General features: G+C 37.3%; 1 protein-coding gene across 1 annotated transcript in view; it reads right to left on the reverse strand.

The window, feature by feature from the left end:
* Nucleotides 1-268: 268 nt before the first annotated feature.
* LEMD3 (LEM domain containing 3) overlaps nt 269-16392 on the reverse strand; it is a 51033-nt gene continuing 34909 nt past the window's right edge. The window contains exons 7-13 of the mRNA XM_009887839.1: nt 14571-14672; nt 13456-13558; nt 13046-13224; nt 5538-5619; nt 1062-1167; nt 860-938; nt 269-619 (exon numbers count right to left, since the gene is read on the reverse strand). Of these exons, the coding sequence (XP_009886141.1) occupies nt 456-619; nt 860-938; nt 1062-1167; nt 5538-5619; nt 13046-13224; nt 13456-13558; nt 14571-14672 (815 nt within the window). The 3' untranslated portion in view covers nt 269-455. The remainder of the gene's footprint in view (nt 620-859; nt 939-1061; nt 1168-5537; nt 5620-13045; nt 13225-13455; nt 13559-14570; nt 14673-16392) is intronic.

Raw genomic sequence — 16392 nt, forward strand, 5'->3', positions numbered from 1 at the left:
GACTGAAATTTTTTTTTTTTTAACTTATTCACCATCAGGAACTGTAGGTTGTTTGTTACAAAATACCCACAAGATTATTTCACAGGAAACTATGGAAATACAGGAAGTCTTCTTTTCTCCATGCTTTTGTATTATCAAAAACACTTCTTGGTGCAAAAATACAGTCACCACATCTGCAAATCTATAATGAATTGTGTATTCCTCATGCAAAACTTCAATGCATTGGTTTACTACAGCCCCGGAAAACTTCCTGAAGCAATTTTCTTTCTTTTTTTGTCAGCTCAGTATTACTGCCTCATTGCTAAGTCCCTTTGGAAACAAGACTTCTGGAACGTTCAAACTTTTATTTAATTCATTAAAGTATTACATACAAAAAGCACTAAAAAAGGAAGACGGCAGCCAAACAGGAAAATTCCTGTTGCAAGTAACAGTCCTAGCAGTTGTAGAAAGTCTTCTCAGGAACTTCCCTGAGAATTAGTTGTGCCTGTCCGAAGACGCAGATGTGACATAGAGTTCATGTGTTTGTTTGATGGCTTCAGTGGAGTGTTACAAGTAAGAGCTTGGGGAAAACGATGATGATACCGATCTAGCCGCAGGTATTTTACTGTTACCAGCTTTCCTATGAGGCAAAGAAATGAGAAAAGAGAAACCTTCAAGTTCAGTATTATTACGTTTTGCTTCAGGACGTAATACATGCAAACATGACGTTACACTGAAATTAGTTTACCAGGTGATGACTACTAAACAGATCCAGTTTTTGTTACAGCTCTATAAAGCATTTCACCATTTAAAAGAACTCCAGCTGCACCCATCTTCTGTCATTTCTACCCATGCTTTGTTATAAAGCCCCATTCCTTACCATCAAACCAAGAGCCATGTAATGCCTTGAAAGCCTTTCCAGCATACTCTGGAGAGAGACACTTGACGTATACACAACCCTGCATTCAGAAAGAGAGGGGTTTGGGTTGGTGGTTTGTTGTTGGTTGTTTGTGGTTTTTTTTTTTGAAGTCCAACAGACAAGGATAAACAAAGCATTAAGAAGTTACGGGAAAGGCACTCACCTCACGTGAATTGATGTCAACAGCAATATGAACAATACCATCATTATCACTGCATTTCTCCAAGATTGCTTCTTGAATTGCTAGATGCCAATGATCACCTATTTCCCTATGCAAACAAGGAAAAATTAAGCACACCATTTTTTAAAACATTCACAACAATCTCATCCTTCCCCACTGACTTTGGTTCCTCTGTAACTTGACATCATTTTCTGTTAAATGCCTTTGGGACAAATTTAGTACTTTAGCTATTGAATATTCAGTAAATTGGGTCCTACAGTCCACTTTAGAAAACTCAACCCTAAGAATCAAAAGGCATAATCTGTATTCGGGGCGGGGTTGTCCTCCCCTTCCAGCAACCTGCCATCACCTTCTTGTCTAAAACTGCAAGCAGTCATAAACTCATCTTCCCACATCTGCTTGGAGGGGCCAGCCACAGTCCCAAGGAGAAGACGCTCCTGGGCTGTTGCTGCTGCAGAGGAAGACGACCAGGGGGAGACAATAGCATAAAGGCTTCTGCCCCTCTACTGTATCACCTCTACCAGCAGTCTCAGAAGCAACATCACATGTAGGGCTTCGGCAGGCTGAAGGAGCTTTTTAGCTATTCAGACACCATTCATCACTGAAATAGCTATTTAGTATCCCAAACAAAGCATCAAATTGCATTCGTCCCATAGGGTACTGACAGAACGTGCCAATCTAGATCCAGAAATAGAAGTTATCAAAAACAGATTCCCATTTGGGGGCTTTTCACAAAAAATATTTTGTTGTAAAGATTAATCAATCTTTAGGTATATCATTAGAGAAGACAGAAGTCTGTATTTTTGTGAGGGTACTGCAAGAACTATCTGGTGCTAATAAGATAAGTCTAAGCAGAGGGCAAAACAATTTCAACAGCCTTAATACACCCTTAAGCCTGCCTGAATACTCATTATACAAAAAACAATGAATTTACTCTCTCAATAATACTATCAAGAGCTTTGGGTAGTTTTAAAGAATTTTCTTTACGTAAGGCCAAAATTCTTGAAATATTTGATCTACCTTCCTCCTTATTCATGGAAAAAAAATGTAGTGGGGGATGGACTGTACATAGGGAAGTTAATCTGCAGAGCAAGACACTAACACAGCACTTGAGGGACCTCTGGCAACATCAAATGTCAGACTTGCTTCTGTCAGTTGACCTTGACTGGTTAGAGGATCAGACTTCCCAGTTGAAGCCCCTTACACAAGCAGATCATATGTAAACAAGCAAACAAAAGTGGGAGAGGGACACAAGGGTGCAAAGAAGACCCAAATGAAGGTCCTACTGGGACAGAGAGAGACTTTCCAGGGAAAACACCTAAAATTTAAAACCCTGCAAAAGTTAGAAGATGCACCCTATTCATGTTGGAAGAAAAAAAGTGTTTTTATTAGATGGCTCAAAATGAAGGGAATACACAAGTCCCCTTCCCCATCTCTAACAGTGTAAACAACAGTATTTTCTAAGTAAAATGCTGTGCTCAGGATGTTAGGCAAATAAAGTAATTCCAAGTTGCAAAAGCCAGGACCTCTAAAGGTCCCCTCCAACCCAAACTATTCTACAAAATCTTGACTTCGGTGTGTTCCCTCCCAGCCCAGGACTCATGTCCAGATCTTCTTGAGAAGCACGGCATCATCAGTAGAAAGCCAGCTACCATAAGAAGAGATCGTATTGTTAAAAGTATGCAACCATCTTTTCTGCTGTGTATTCTTCCCAAATACTTAAGTCACTGCATCACTCCCAAGTGCTCATTTCCTGTTTGCAAATCAAGCAGAAGTGCGTCCTCAGTTTAGTCTGCTTTTTGTGTTTTGCAGACCTGGGACATGAAACATCATGAGTTATCAACTAACTTGGATTCCCCATAATGAAACAGGCTCCCAACAGGAATGACTTGCCCATCCCTGATCCTGCATATGTATGTTCCATTAGCTGTCAATGTGAGTCCTGCAGGAAACGCTACCTGAGCTTTGCGAACCATTCTTTTTACTGACTTCGTGGTAGAAGCAGAAACACTAAAACAGACTTATTCAAATGATGCCTAGACTGGTATTTTAAAAAACAGATTTGTGTCTGGCATAGTAAACACCTAGAACATACACCTAAGTTTAAGCCTACTGCTGTGGTCTGAGGGTTCACAATGTCCAGGTAAGTTTTCTGACTTTTGGCAGTAGAAAGATTTACTCTGTTAGCATTGATAACTATGAAATTTACTCTGTTAGCATTGATAGCTTCTCAGGTCAAGAGAAAAGACTTCTATTACAGATGGCTGCTTCTACCAGCTACCGGCATATCGTTCAAAAGTACTTAGTCATTTGTTTGTATACAATAGTTTGACTTAAAGAGCAGCTAAAATCTAATTTTGTTAAACATACCTCGTGCCCAAAGCAAATGACAAAACATTATGTGCCAATCTGATCACATACACTGGTACAGTCTGTGTTTCAGGTGGTCAGTGAAGGCATTCATTCCTTTCAGAACATAAACATCCTTCCTCTTTTGACACAAGCAGTTGAATAAAGTAGTTTGTCTTGCACCGAGGGTTTTGGAGTTTTAGGGTTTTTTTTAAAGATTACTCCAAAGATGTGATAAAAAGTATATCCTTAAGCAGCAGTCCTCTGCAAGACAGCTCATGGAAGAGTAATGGACTGGGGCATGCAACACACAACTGGATGAAGTGTCCCACTAGGACTATAATCCAGCAGTCCAGTAATGGTGCTAGGGCAACTTCCAAAAGAAAAAGTTATTAAAAAAGTGCATGTACTGGAAGTTGCACTGTTCAAATAGCTGACTGGACGTAGACAGTAAAGAGAAGTCTCTAAAGAGAACAACTCCTAGTCTATAAATTTTACTATTTTTTTAATGCACTTGCTGGGCACAGACTGGATCAGTACTGAAAAACACTGAAGTTTACAGCAGAGATATAGCCTATTAGAGGGAGGTAACACCTCAGTTACTAGGTTCTGTTAACAGTAGATATTTTGAACAGCTAACATTTTGAAACAAGAAAGTAACCAATACAGCATACCAATAAATATTACAGTGAGGCTTCAGGAATGGATTTATTTCAGTACTACTCAGACTGACCAATATAGCTCATGAAGTCTCCTTTGTAGCACAGGCAATAAGGACATGACAATAAGGACATTGTTTTTTTTTAAACTTCTCAGTAAATCTCATCCTCCTACAGGAAGACCAATTTGCCTCAAGAACAATGCCTAAAATTTCAGTCTTGCTCACCCTGCTGCAACCTGGAAGTTATGAAAGAAGCCATAGTTGGGGTCTCTGCCCATGATGGTCACTAAGTCTTAAAGCCACTGAGAAAAACGAGTACTTCTCTATGCTATGGGTAACACTGTCCTCAGCTAAATTAGCTAACAGCTTTAGAATTATTAAGGCAAAGAACTAAAATTATTTAAGTGTGGCTAGAAACAGAAGTGAAAGAGCTGAAGAAATACATCCAAACTTTACAATCACTTGTGTCCGTGCTTCGGTGTCTTCCTACTTCCTGCTATTCCCTATTCTAATCAATAGCTTTTATTTTCCACTGAACTTCTCATATTCTTCAGTCCCAATCAGCATACCACTTTTACTCTGTAAGACAGCACAACATCTTCATTTTTCCCTTATATAATCACATCAAGGAATAAATTACCTCAGAGGAATTACTGGAGTCCCTGTATCTCTGCACTCAACAAACCAGGCTTCAAAAATTAGAAAGTATTAGCTGGCAATAACCTATGTGTTAATCCCCAACTCCTAACGTGATCTAGTCCACAGCCAGTGGCAATACAAACAGGACAGTGGATAAAGCTTTAAAAGACTACAAAAAAATTAATTATTCTTCCTTACCTCTTGGCATGTGAAACAAGGCTTGTTACTTATTCATACACAGCACATACTTTAGAATTGTATTGGAGCATTAGGAGCCAGTACTCTGCACTGATTTGTTTAAAACCTTCCCACTACAAACAGCCATTTACTTCAAAACTAGGCTGTCACACTGCCACAAGTAATAAATTATTTAAATTCAGCCTTTTAAATGCAAATTGTGCAAACTCTAGAACAATCTAAATACTCCAAAATACTTAACTATACTTCAGAAACTTACAGTCTGTTGTTAGGCCACATGAGTCTCCCCTGACAGCTGATATAATTGAACATTTACAAAATTAATGAATAAAGAAAGATCAGTCATTACTCCAAGTAGTTGAACTAAATGCCACACTCTTCAAGACATGACCCAAAGATATAAAGCAAGACAATGAAAGACAGAAGACTGACAGCAAGATTATTTATGTCTTCTCATAGATATTAAGAGGAAGTTTTATTTTTTTTTTTTAAACACATTTGTTTCTTTTAAGGTATTCATGTTACTCATTTCCACCAAACCCCTGTCAGAGGAAAGAAATGGACCCTTCCAAAAAATACAGAAATAGAGATAGGTAATTAGTTTTACTTACATAACTGGATCAAACATATTGCGAATCTTTAGACATGGCGTCAAGCTGTTTGGTGGTGAATTTCTTCTGTCTAGATGAAATGCTACAAAGAAAAATAAATTTAATAGTATTTATTGACAAGCATAATACCATCTAGTTAACAACTGTCAACTTTATACATTAATACCTCTCTGGTTTCACTCAAAAGAATGCTTTCCTTCATATATGAAAAAAACTTAAAGGAAATTAACTTCCCCACAGTTTTCTACTGCACTGAAGAAAGTGCACCACACTTAACTGAACTTCTTAGATTTACAACATCTACATTTAAAAAGATAATGAAGGACATCCAGACCACAGTACATGGAAGGAATTCAGGATATTTTTAAAAATATCATATAGTTGAAGATAAAGTATTTGCATTACATCTTCACAAAAAGACAGATATTCTTAACATCTGGATCAAATTTTTGGAGCTGCAGGTTAACCATTCCATTTTAACTGCCTGATGAATTTTCATTTATTCCACTTTTGGGGCAATTTACTGCCCATCTGACTAAGAAATAGGAAAATGCTTAGATGCATGTTGTATTGCAGTAACAACTGTAAGGGAGCACTCTACAAGGATGGAGTTTTTTTAACCCTAAATGCTCTACACACATGACCAGAAGCCTGCAAAAACCTGAAGTGAAACACACCAGAGGATAACACAGATGTAAGAAGAAAAATGGAAATTAAAAATAGCGGAGTAACTCTTTCAAAGCTGAACAATCCCATGAAATAAATTCTGAAGTTCTAAAATAAACATTAACCTCTCTAAAGTTCAGAAGTTCTACTTGTGGGAGTCGCAACAGAAGACTGCACCACAAGAAAACGAATAAAGATTCAGATAAGGTAGTTCCACGCCTTGAGAAGAGCCAACAAAGCAGCAACAGAAATGGAAAGGGATAACCTGGTAAAACAACTTCCAAGGCTTGAAGGAAGTTTTGCTTTAAAGACTTGAGATGAGTAGATTCAAGAGTTTAAACATAAGATTAAAAATCTCAACAAGATAAAATGATGTTCCAAACTGATGCTAATTATTCTCCTTTGCAATCCCTACTTTGGAAAAGTTTGACAGATTCAAGATGCTACATTCCAAGCGTTAGAAGTCTCGGTTTTGGGTAGATGACACTATAGGTCTGTGCTCCTTATTGTTGACCTTTTAAAATAAAATTTTGCAAGTATATCCAAAATACATGAACACTGCTGCTCTTCTGCATGTCAACAAAACCCCTGTCACACAGAAGAAATTCCGTCATGTGGCAGACACTGCATGTGAAATACAAGCACTAACCAAGAGAAAATCCACTGTCTGCAGATACGTCACAGACAAACTTGTTCCTTACATAAATTTGAGGGAAAAAAATAAATTACCAACTAGAAATTAGAAAAGGTGGCCTCCAAATCTAATATGGAACCTACCGTAAATTCCCCAAATAACTAAAAGTGTTCTTATTAGTATATAGACACACACAGAGTCCAAGTCACTAACACATGTAACATTCTGTTTTGTCTTGGGAATAGATTTCTAAATATGCTGGTGACACTGCATCTATCTCTGAGCTGCCTATAGTTTAAGGACAAGTCCTTTTTCAATAGCACATGGTTTTGTAAAGTTTTTTGCCCTTGATTAAAAATTATACATAGGGTATACAAGAAAAACTTTACAGAACTAAGCAACATTGAAAAATAAATGGACTTACCTTACTGATGTAGGTTGGCTCCAGCAGATCAAGGGGGGGGAGGTGTGAAATGTCACCAGCATATTGTACACTGGGGCACCACACCATACTGGAGAACGTGATCTGGGGTGGCCTAGTCATGGACCTGGACCTGAAAAGGTGTGGGGTTGAGGAAATTACGTGCTGATTGTTAATAGCTAGGTTTATTCAGCACATGGGTTTAATCCAAGGATAAAGAATGGTGAGGTTATTTGCAGAGACCCTAGGCCCAAAGGATCAACATTTCTGGAAGCCGTTTATGAACTAAAAAAAACCTCCCATATTGTTGTTTAAGGTAGCCGCTACACCATCAAGCTATGCAAAAGTAGCTAAATAGGGAATTCATGCTTTAGTGTAGATACCTATTAAAAAAACCCCAAGCTTTGCCTGTTCCAGTTTCTAGTAATCTTGATACCCTTTTGATTGAAAGATCTCAAGTGTTTGCAGAGATTACTTCAACCAGAGTACAACACCAGCACAAAACTAATCTGCTACCAACTTAATGTAATATCATACTAGCAGGGCAAGTGTGCCCAGGACAGTGCAGCATATGAAAATACAGATGAATTCTGCTTTTTCTCAAAGATGTTTCAAAGAAAGTTTTGCAACTTAGATGGAGGTTTTTTATGTGTAAGAAAAAAAAAAATGGCCACAGAAATCAGTGATTAATGCTAGCACAGTAATAATCATTAAAATGTACACCAGAAATAGGACCAAAAGGGGAGACTAGGGAAGACCGAGGCAAGTTAAAAATAATGCTGTATCTACACAGCAAAATTCAAAATAGCATAGTTAACAGATGTCTCAAACTTTATTACCCATCTATAACAATTAATTCCACCCCTCCCCGCAAAAGAGTACGTTTAAGTGACAAACCTATTCAGATTACAGTACTGATTATTTGAAAATTTACACTGGTGTGGTGCATACAAAGTATTCTCCTTACAGTAAGGGCATAACCAGACATTCTTGTGGGACAACAGTCTAGTCTACACCATAATTAACTAAGCACCTCAGACGTCATTCCTTTTCCTAAATAGGTGTCAACAATAAGACTTACGAGATGAGGGTAAAAAGGTAGAGATAAAATAGGAAAGCAGAAGCACAATTTTGTGCAGTAAGTCACTGACAAGAAAATTTTTAGGACTTTCATAAATTCTCCTTGAGGACTAGTGAGCTCCTTCAAGAAAAGGAAGCCACTTTGTATTTCAATTATCGCATACTTTGTTTTACTACCTTAAACTGAATATGACTGTATCATTCCAGATTCAAAGAATATCGGCAGCTAAAAGCACGTGCTTTCAACCACCTCTTTATCACCATGACTGGAAAATATCTATGACGGAAGAAGTGGCTCTTGCACAGACTTCAAAATTAACATCTAAGAAATCGTAGTACAGCTTTCTATACCTCTTGAATTACTACTGTATTATCGCTAAAGGGATTCCCCAGTATCATCACCAGTATGGGTTATATGACAGCCCAACAGATCTTTAGATGTAGATTTGATGCACCTGATAAAGTTGAATTCTTGCATCAAATCCAGGTAACCATGTTTCTGAAGAACAGATTTATTCATGTTCTGCCACTAATCACTATAATTTTTTAAGTACTAATCCTTCATTTCAAAGGCAAGAACAATAAGATAAAACATTTAGTTGAAAATGTTGAAGTTATGCACTTTCATACAACATGACATTCTTCAGTAAACAGGAAAGATACTGAAATCAAAACACTACTGACTGCTTTTAAGAGAGGAGAGTGTGGTTGACTTCTGGTTTAATACAGTTAAGTTCAGCTATAGAAAACCAGCATGGGATGGATACAACATTTTACAACAAGCACAAAATCCACAGTTTTCTTGCAATACTTAAGAATAGAAGGGGTTTTGTTTGTTTGTTTTAACTTGGAGAAAGGATTATATTCTCACAAGCCAGGGAGGACAGGTGTCATTCACACAAGGTAACAGGTTATCTTCCATGCTGCAGGATGAAATATCACCCTAGATGTGGCACTTCAGAGAACCTCTGTATCTCATCTCCAGAGCTGTCAAGGCACTTTAGCTGTTGCTGTTAGCTTAGCTACATTGGAGCTCTGCCTACCTATTTTTCTTTAGAGCTCCAGTTATCAAAGGCATGAAAGGACAGTAATATCTGTTCTTTCAATAGCAAACTGAACACACTAGAAATATTCCCCTCCCTCCCCCCCCCCCCCCCCATTGATTTAATTAAATTACACTTTGGCATGTTTTTCAATTGACCATTCTCTTGTCAACTGTTTTTGAAACATCACTTGTGTTTGTCCATCATCCTACACTGAGCTTACCTACCCCCCCCCTTTTTTTTTTTTGACAGATTTAACTACTAGATACAGTAGATAGTATTTCAAATGAACTACACCATACTTTATCCTAATTCAGTTAAAAAAAATCCCAAACTGTTGGTCAAAAAACAGGCTGCATCCTAAAGGACTGGACAAAAATACCACAGTGACGCTTTGAACTCTAGATGCCAACAGACAGTACAGCCTAGATCTTCACGCATGCTACAGGTCCCATATTTAAAATGCATGCTATCATCCACCAATATCCTAGTACATACTGTCAGGTCAAGAGGTTTTCTTCTTCAATTGCACATACCCTAGGTATTGGGCTCTGTTACACAGCCCTACCAGATCTCAGAAGGTTAAAAAAATTGTGACCTTGAAATTTATTCACAAGATTCAAACCCAAGAATTCGTTCTGATTTTATATGTACTGACTTTGTTCAGAACCTAGCAGTCTTGAAGAGTATTTAGATTTATGAACTTCTATATTCAAACACCAAAACTGGAGAATTAATTTTTTGAAGTATAAATCAACTGGAATTAAGTTAAGAAAGTGGCACACATAGAGAATTCCTAACATCGGGAAAGAAACAACTGTGCAAAAAGTATGAGACTTCTGTAATGGAACTATTTCCAACAGTCATATGAAAGTGAGGAACACAAGATTGCCTTTGCCTGCTGACTACCAAGATATACAGAGCCCAAGCAACCTACGGCATTCCAGCCACTCTTACTTCCATGCCCTTCTGTTAGAGCCGAAGTATGCAATTTCAGTGCTTCAAAGATCTTTGCTGAACTACAAACATAACAAGAAAACTAGGAAAACTGCTATTAAAAGAACTGAAATGGGATAGATGTTAATATATCCCATTCAATTGAAAGCAGAGTCTTAAGAACATACTCTAGGCAACATACAGCTAAAAGCCACAGCTGAGAGATAAAGTCATTCTGTCCACATTCACAATATGCTAAAGTAGGTATCAGATGCTCAAATTCAGATGGTACCTAACAGCAGCTACTACAGTAGCTGTCTTTCTAGGAAGTTTTGGAAACTACTGTTCTGTTGAGAGTCCTGAATGTATATTCCATGTAGCAAAGCAGCACCTGAGCTATCACACACTGAGAAGTCTTCCAGATGAAGGGAAATCCAGTCCAATTTCTAGTGCAGGACAGAATGTTGTAGAGTGATTTATACTGCAGTCAAACAGAACAAGAGGAACTGAGAGCAAACGAGTAGTAAATGAGAAGTGGACTGTCCTGTTTCACAGCCTGTATTGAACAATAAACTACATACAGGATTCAGCTTTATAATATACATAACTTCCAGAAGCTATGTTCAATTTAAGCATTTGAAAACCAATCATAACAGTATTACAGAGATGGAACAGAGACAGCTGTTGATGAAACCCACCATTTCTGCACTGCACCTAAAGCACTTGCACATCACTAATGAACAATGTCCTAGCAGGAAAGGCTGTGCAGCTCTTGCAATAATGTTACTATTCACATCTTACTAACTAAAATTTTGAGAAACTGAAATCATGTAATAGTTGTCACAGCAGAATGCCACGTCACTACCACTGCAAGACAATGACTGCAGAACCTCAAGCCTGCAGTAGTAGTCACAAGGTATTTTTAAAAAAGTAGCCCTGATTTCCAAGAATGATTTAAAATGAGAAACAATGTTAAAACTAGTAGCATAACTTTGAGAAGTATATGATATCCCAACATTACATTTTGCATAGACAAGCAAGAAATGGGTCCCAAGACTATTAAGACCTCGTCAGATAACATGCCAAGTACCTGCAAATGTCTCAAAATATTTGGCTTTTCAAGTTGACAAAGAGAATTGTTCGGTTTTGCTTTGAACTTACAGAAAAGCAAAATTTAAGACCTGAGGGCTGAAGGCATACATAGAACCTATGAAAACATGCAACTGGTCTGGGACAAAACCAGAACATTAGCAGTACTTTCACTCGGGCAACCAAGCTTGCTACAGCATAAATGTTCCAGGCCACAAAGAAGTTCTTTCTGTCTGTCTTTGGAAAGGAAATAATCATATTGGAAGGAGATACTTTAAACTGTACCCTCTTTTTTAAGAAACAATAAAAACATTGTTTCTTACAAATAAAAATGTATACCAGTAAAAAACAAAAGAAGGAAGCCTATTACTACTTAGTTTAACTAATGCAAGACCAAAATTAGCATATTCAAGAAGAACATAGATGAGAGCGCAGTTGCTTGCCAGTGGGAATTTTTATGTTGTTAAAGTGGGACTAGGAAGGGCAGAAAGTCTGTGTGGTTTTTAACTAGGCTTTTGTCAGCTTCTAGTTCAATGCCATAAAAGTAATGCATGATACACCTTGATAACATCCAGTGTAAAAAGTTGAACTAAAAACTGGAGAAGCAACCAATCCCTCCTCCCTCACCATCAAAATAAGCCAATGAGTTTATAAACTAGGATTCTGCACAGCATTTATTTCGGTCCCACTGGAGAGAGAACACAGCATTACAGAACATAAGGCAAGACAGACTCTTCAAGAGAGTCACAACATTTAAACAATTGGCAATTAAGATTTCACTTTAAACATTCACCTTCACACTCAGAAGTCACCATTGTTTTTTATCGCAACCCAGAATTCAAGTCTTACAGCTTCAATTTTTCAGTGACCAAAAAAAACCCACACCCCAAAAACTGAAGCTTAACATGAAGAAAGGCAGAAACAAAAAGAACTAGGAATGGATGACCACTGCAGACAGACAACTGCAAACCCACTGGATTCTTGCCTCTTGGCTCTATGATGAAGCTGAAGAGTGACAGACCGCTGCAAAAAATCCATGTCTGACAACAGCCTCCTCTATTAAAGCAAATGTTTTGCTGCACCACAGAGCTTGAAATACAAATGCACAGTGTAGAAAAACATATATGACAGAAAGGAAGATGCTTAAAATCTATCTTCTGCTGATTAAGGAGTCTTTTGTCCCAGCAGTTTCCCTTTCAAAATAAACATCTCTTCCTCCAAACTCTGTCTTTAGGTACCTGACTGAAAATGTCACAGTAGGAAACTCAAGTCAACAAGATCCAATTTACCTTTACTCAGCTACAACCAATTTACATTACTTCCAGTAAGTATAAGGCATGTGAGAACTTCGCCAACTGAAGAGTATTTAGCAACTCATTTTGGCTACATGCCCTCTGCTGTATTTCTGCAGTAGCTATAATAGAAAAGCTCATTTTGCTTGAAAAAAAGGCAGACACTGAATGCACAGAAAAAGTACATCTATCAAACATGACAGAGAAATTGCACTGACCATTAAGTATTGTTATGAAAGGTGTGAGAGAAAACAAGTCTTTCATGTTCAAGCAACAAAATACCATTTAGAAGTTACATGCAGAAATTAAAACAATTACATTTTCAAAATATAACTAAACTTCAATACCTTGGCCTTGCCACACTTTCGATGGTATTACTAAAATTTTGTCACATGCTGCAGAAGGTTGCATCCATTTCCAAACCAAGAACTCGGCACCACCTATTCTTCGTGTCTCTGTGCGAACTCTAGATTCATTGGCTGCAAGAAAGTCAACTGCTCTACTCCAGACTTTCCTCATTTTCCTCCTTTAAAATTGAAGCAAGAATTACAAAGTTAGCATTATAACAACCTGCATAGCTGACATCCAGCATGTAAGAGAAATCCAATGTTTTTTTCCCCAACCTGTGTCATTAAGAATCTCCGAAATATCACACTATGCAACCTACTGAAATTAACTTAGTTAATCAACCAATTTAGTTTTACTATTTTTTTCTTACTTACACATAAGAAATTCAGTACTTGCAGTGAGAACATACCTGTCCTGAGGTGGTATTAGAGAATCACGCACATGTAAAATAGGCATGTAAGGCTGCAAGTCTTTATTTTCAGAACATGCCTCGCTGTGACTTCTTAGAACATCTGAGAACACCATAAGAAAAATGGGTAACTATGTAGTTCATGCAAATGCTGGCAATAAACAGCTACTCTGAAGACCCCTCTCAATTTCAGTAGTTAAACTTCAGGTGTTTTTGGCATTTTGAAACATTTTTCCTCCTAACCATGCTGAAGAAAACTAAGCATACACAGTGCCCAAGTACCCCAAATAACTTTGGAATAAAGGAAAAGAGTTCTTGCAGTTACTCTTGGTTGGTACTTGTAACTGTTATCAAACACAGTCACCTTTCAAAATAAAGTGCTTTCCCCCACCCCAACAAAATTGATTTGCAAACAAAAAAGGTAGGAAGATGGTAAAAACAGGGAAACAGGTCTGATTTGTCTACCATCTCTGCATTTAAGATGGTTGCCATAGATGAAAGTACTAAGACAATTTAAGTAAAAATGCAGCCCAAATCAGAGCTTAAAAACTACCAACACAAACTACTGAAAATGTGGCTTCAAGTAGAAAGGCGGTATTTCAGAACTCAATTATGCATTCTATTTTAGCAACATAATCTCTGCTCAAACTGGCTAATTAAACAGCTTCTTTTTCTATGAAAAGCCATTAAGGATGCAATGGAGAGCTAACACACATTTTAGGAGTGGATATTTTAGCCAAAGATAGCTGAAAAAACAGATACAGAAAGCAACATGTCATCATACTTTTAGTTAAGCATCGCATTTATATTTGTTTTCAATAGTAAGATAAAATACCACCAAGTCAACGGGAATTTATTATAGCCGTGTTGATGTAATTCACAAATTACAATTTTCATACTAAAAGCTTTGATTAGGTTTAAAAGATGATTAAAAAAAAAAACCAACAGAAAACCAAACCAAACACATGAACCACACATTCCACCAAAAATTCTAACAGCATGATTGATGACTGACAACTATGCAGGCAGAAAAACATAACTGAATTAATGCCAGTATTTTGGAAGCTTATACAGAGCTGATACAGATTCATCACACATGACTCAAGAAGCCATACCTATGATTTTTACCACCATATCATACATCTGCCTCGTTTCTTCTTCCTCTTTTGCCCAACGGTATTTCATGTAGTGCAAGACTCCCCAAACCATTGCTATACCTGCATTAACATGTATAATACTCTTTTAAACAGTATTAGAACATTTGTTACTTAACAAAATTTACAGCACATCCTTCAGAAATTGGCTGATCTAACTAACATTTTTAAATACTCCAAACTTCAAGGCTAGTGAAATACACTGTACTCACTGTCAATATTTTGTATTTTACTGACACATTAACAGGAACTTAACACTTTGAAAGGCAGCTACTTTTAGAAAAACATTTAATTGTTTTAACAATAGTCTCATATCCCATGACCGTGGTTTATAATTTTACCCATTTGTGAAGAAAAATAGTAAAACAATTCTATTGGAAAAATTCAAAGTCATATCAAGAGTCAGAAACCGACAATTCAGAACATATTAAGTTTTAAAAATGCACAGTATCACTAATTCATAGACAAGTCACATGCTTTAGATATACTGGTGAAAACGAATTAACTTGGACTGCTTCAGTTCAGCTACAGATTTGTATTTCTTGCAAAAAAGTACTGCACTGTCTTCTTCTATTACTTAAAGATTATTCCCAAAGAGGACAATCTAGTTAGGAAGGCCAGCAGCATAAGTAGAAAATAAAAATCTTATTCCTTCTCCTATCTCGGGCTGAGGGCACCACTATACCCATGATCTCATAACAACAGAAAAAAAAGAAAAGAAAGCAAGCAAACTGCACATAAACTATGTAGCTATAATTTGTGTTTCTCTCATACCAGTGATGGCAAGGAAATGTTAACTGATACATCAAGGAGACTGAGGGACATCATTTTAGACCAAAGTGTGTATTAGTTAATGACAATAGATCTAACACTTACACAGTGGTTTATTTTTGAAGAGGTGCTTCATATAAACCTTAATTACAGCTGAGAAAGTCGAGACACAGAGCAACTTGCTCAGTATGATGGACAAGACCAGCGGCTGACTTGGATACTGAGTTTCATCTCTGCATCCCAATTCAACCCTCCTATCACCAGAAAGACGACAGTTTGCTTTTGATTCTTTTGGCTTGTCAAAAAGCTGCTGCAGAGGTCTCAAGTCTTCTGCTCATAAGCTTGGGATATTTGAGGGGGTACTGGGATATTTGAGGGGGTACTGGGATATTTCGATATTAAGTAGTCCACATGGAAAGGAGTGAAGTGTCTGCACTCAGCTGTACTGTATTTTTATACCACATAGTTTTCAGTATGGTTAAGAATTAAATAAACTTGAAATAATTTGAAACTTAACTAAAGAACTTTCAAAGACTAAATGAATTAGTCTTACAGAAGGATTAGATACCTCTAAGACTATGTTGTAAAATGTAAGATTTTTTTGCTGACGACCATGTTGGATACCCAACTTTTCCTAGAACTAGGAAAACCATCTCTTCTGTAGTTATGTTTCCAAAGTTCCCTGATCAACAGTGAAATATCCTCAAAGTTAAGGCTATCATGTCTTTTTACTGAGCATTTTGCTTTTTCAAATCAGTTGAACACAGAATTTTTGAAAACCAGAAGGTGTTGCTTTGGTAGGTAGAAAAACAGAGTTCCCAAAGAATGAATGTGTTCACCTGACTACAGCAGCAGCAGATAGCAACCAATGTGAAAATACAGTGGTGCAACAGAAGTGGGAAGGAAACTGCATTGTAACCAAGGTACTGACAGGAACTCCAAGTTTTATGGTTGAACAAAAACTTTCTCTGAACATGCTGTTTACTTTTCCCTGTGCACTTACATAAACACA

The sequence above is a fragment of the Charadrius vociferus genome, unplaced genomic scaffold (assembly GCF_000708025.1).
Source record: "Charadrius vociferus isolate BGI_N301 unplaced genomic scaffold, ASM70802v2 scaffold125, whole genome shotgun sequence".
In the NCBI taxonomy this organism is placed as follows: Eukaryota; Metazoa; Chordata; class Aves; order Charadriiformes; family Charadriidae; genus Charadrius; species Charadrius vociferus.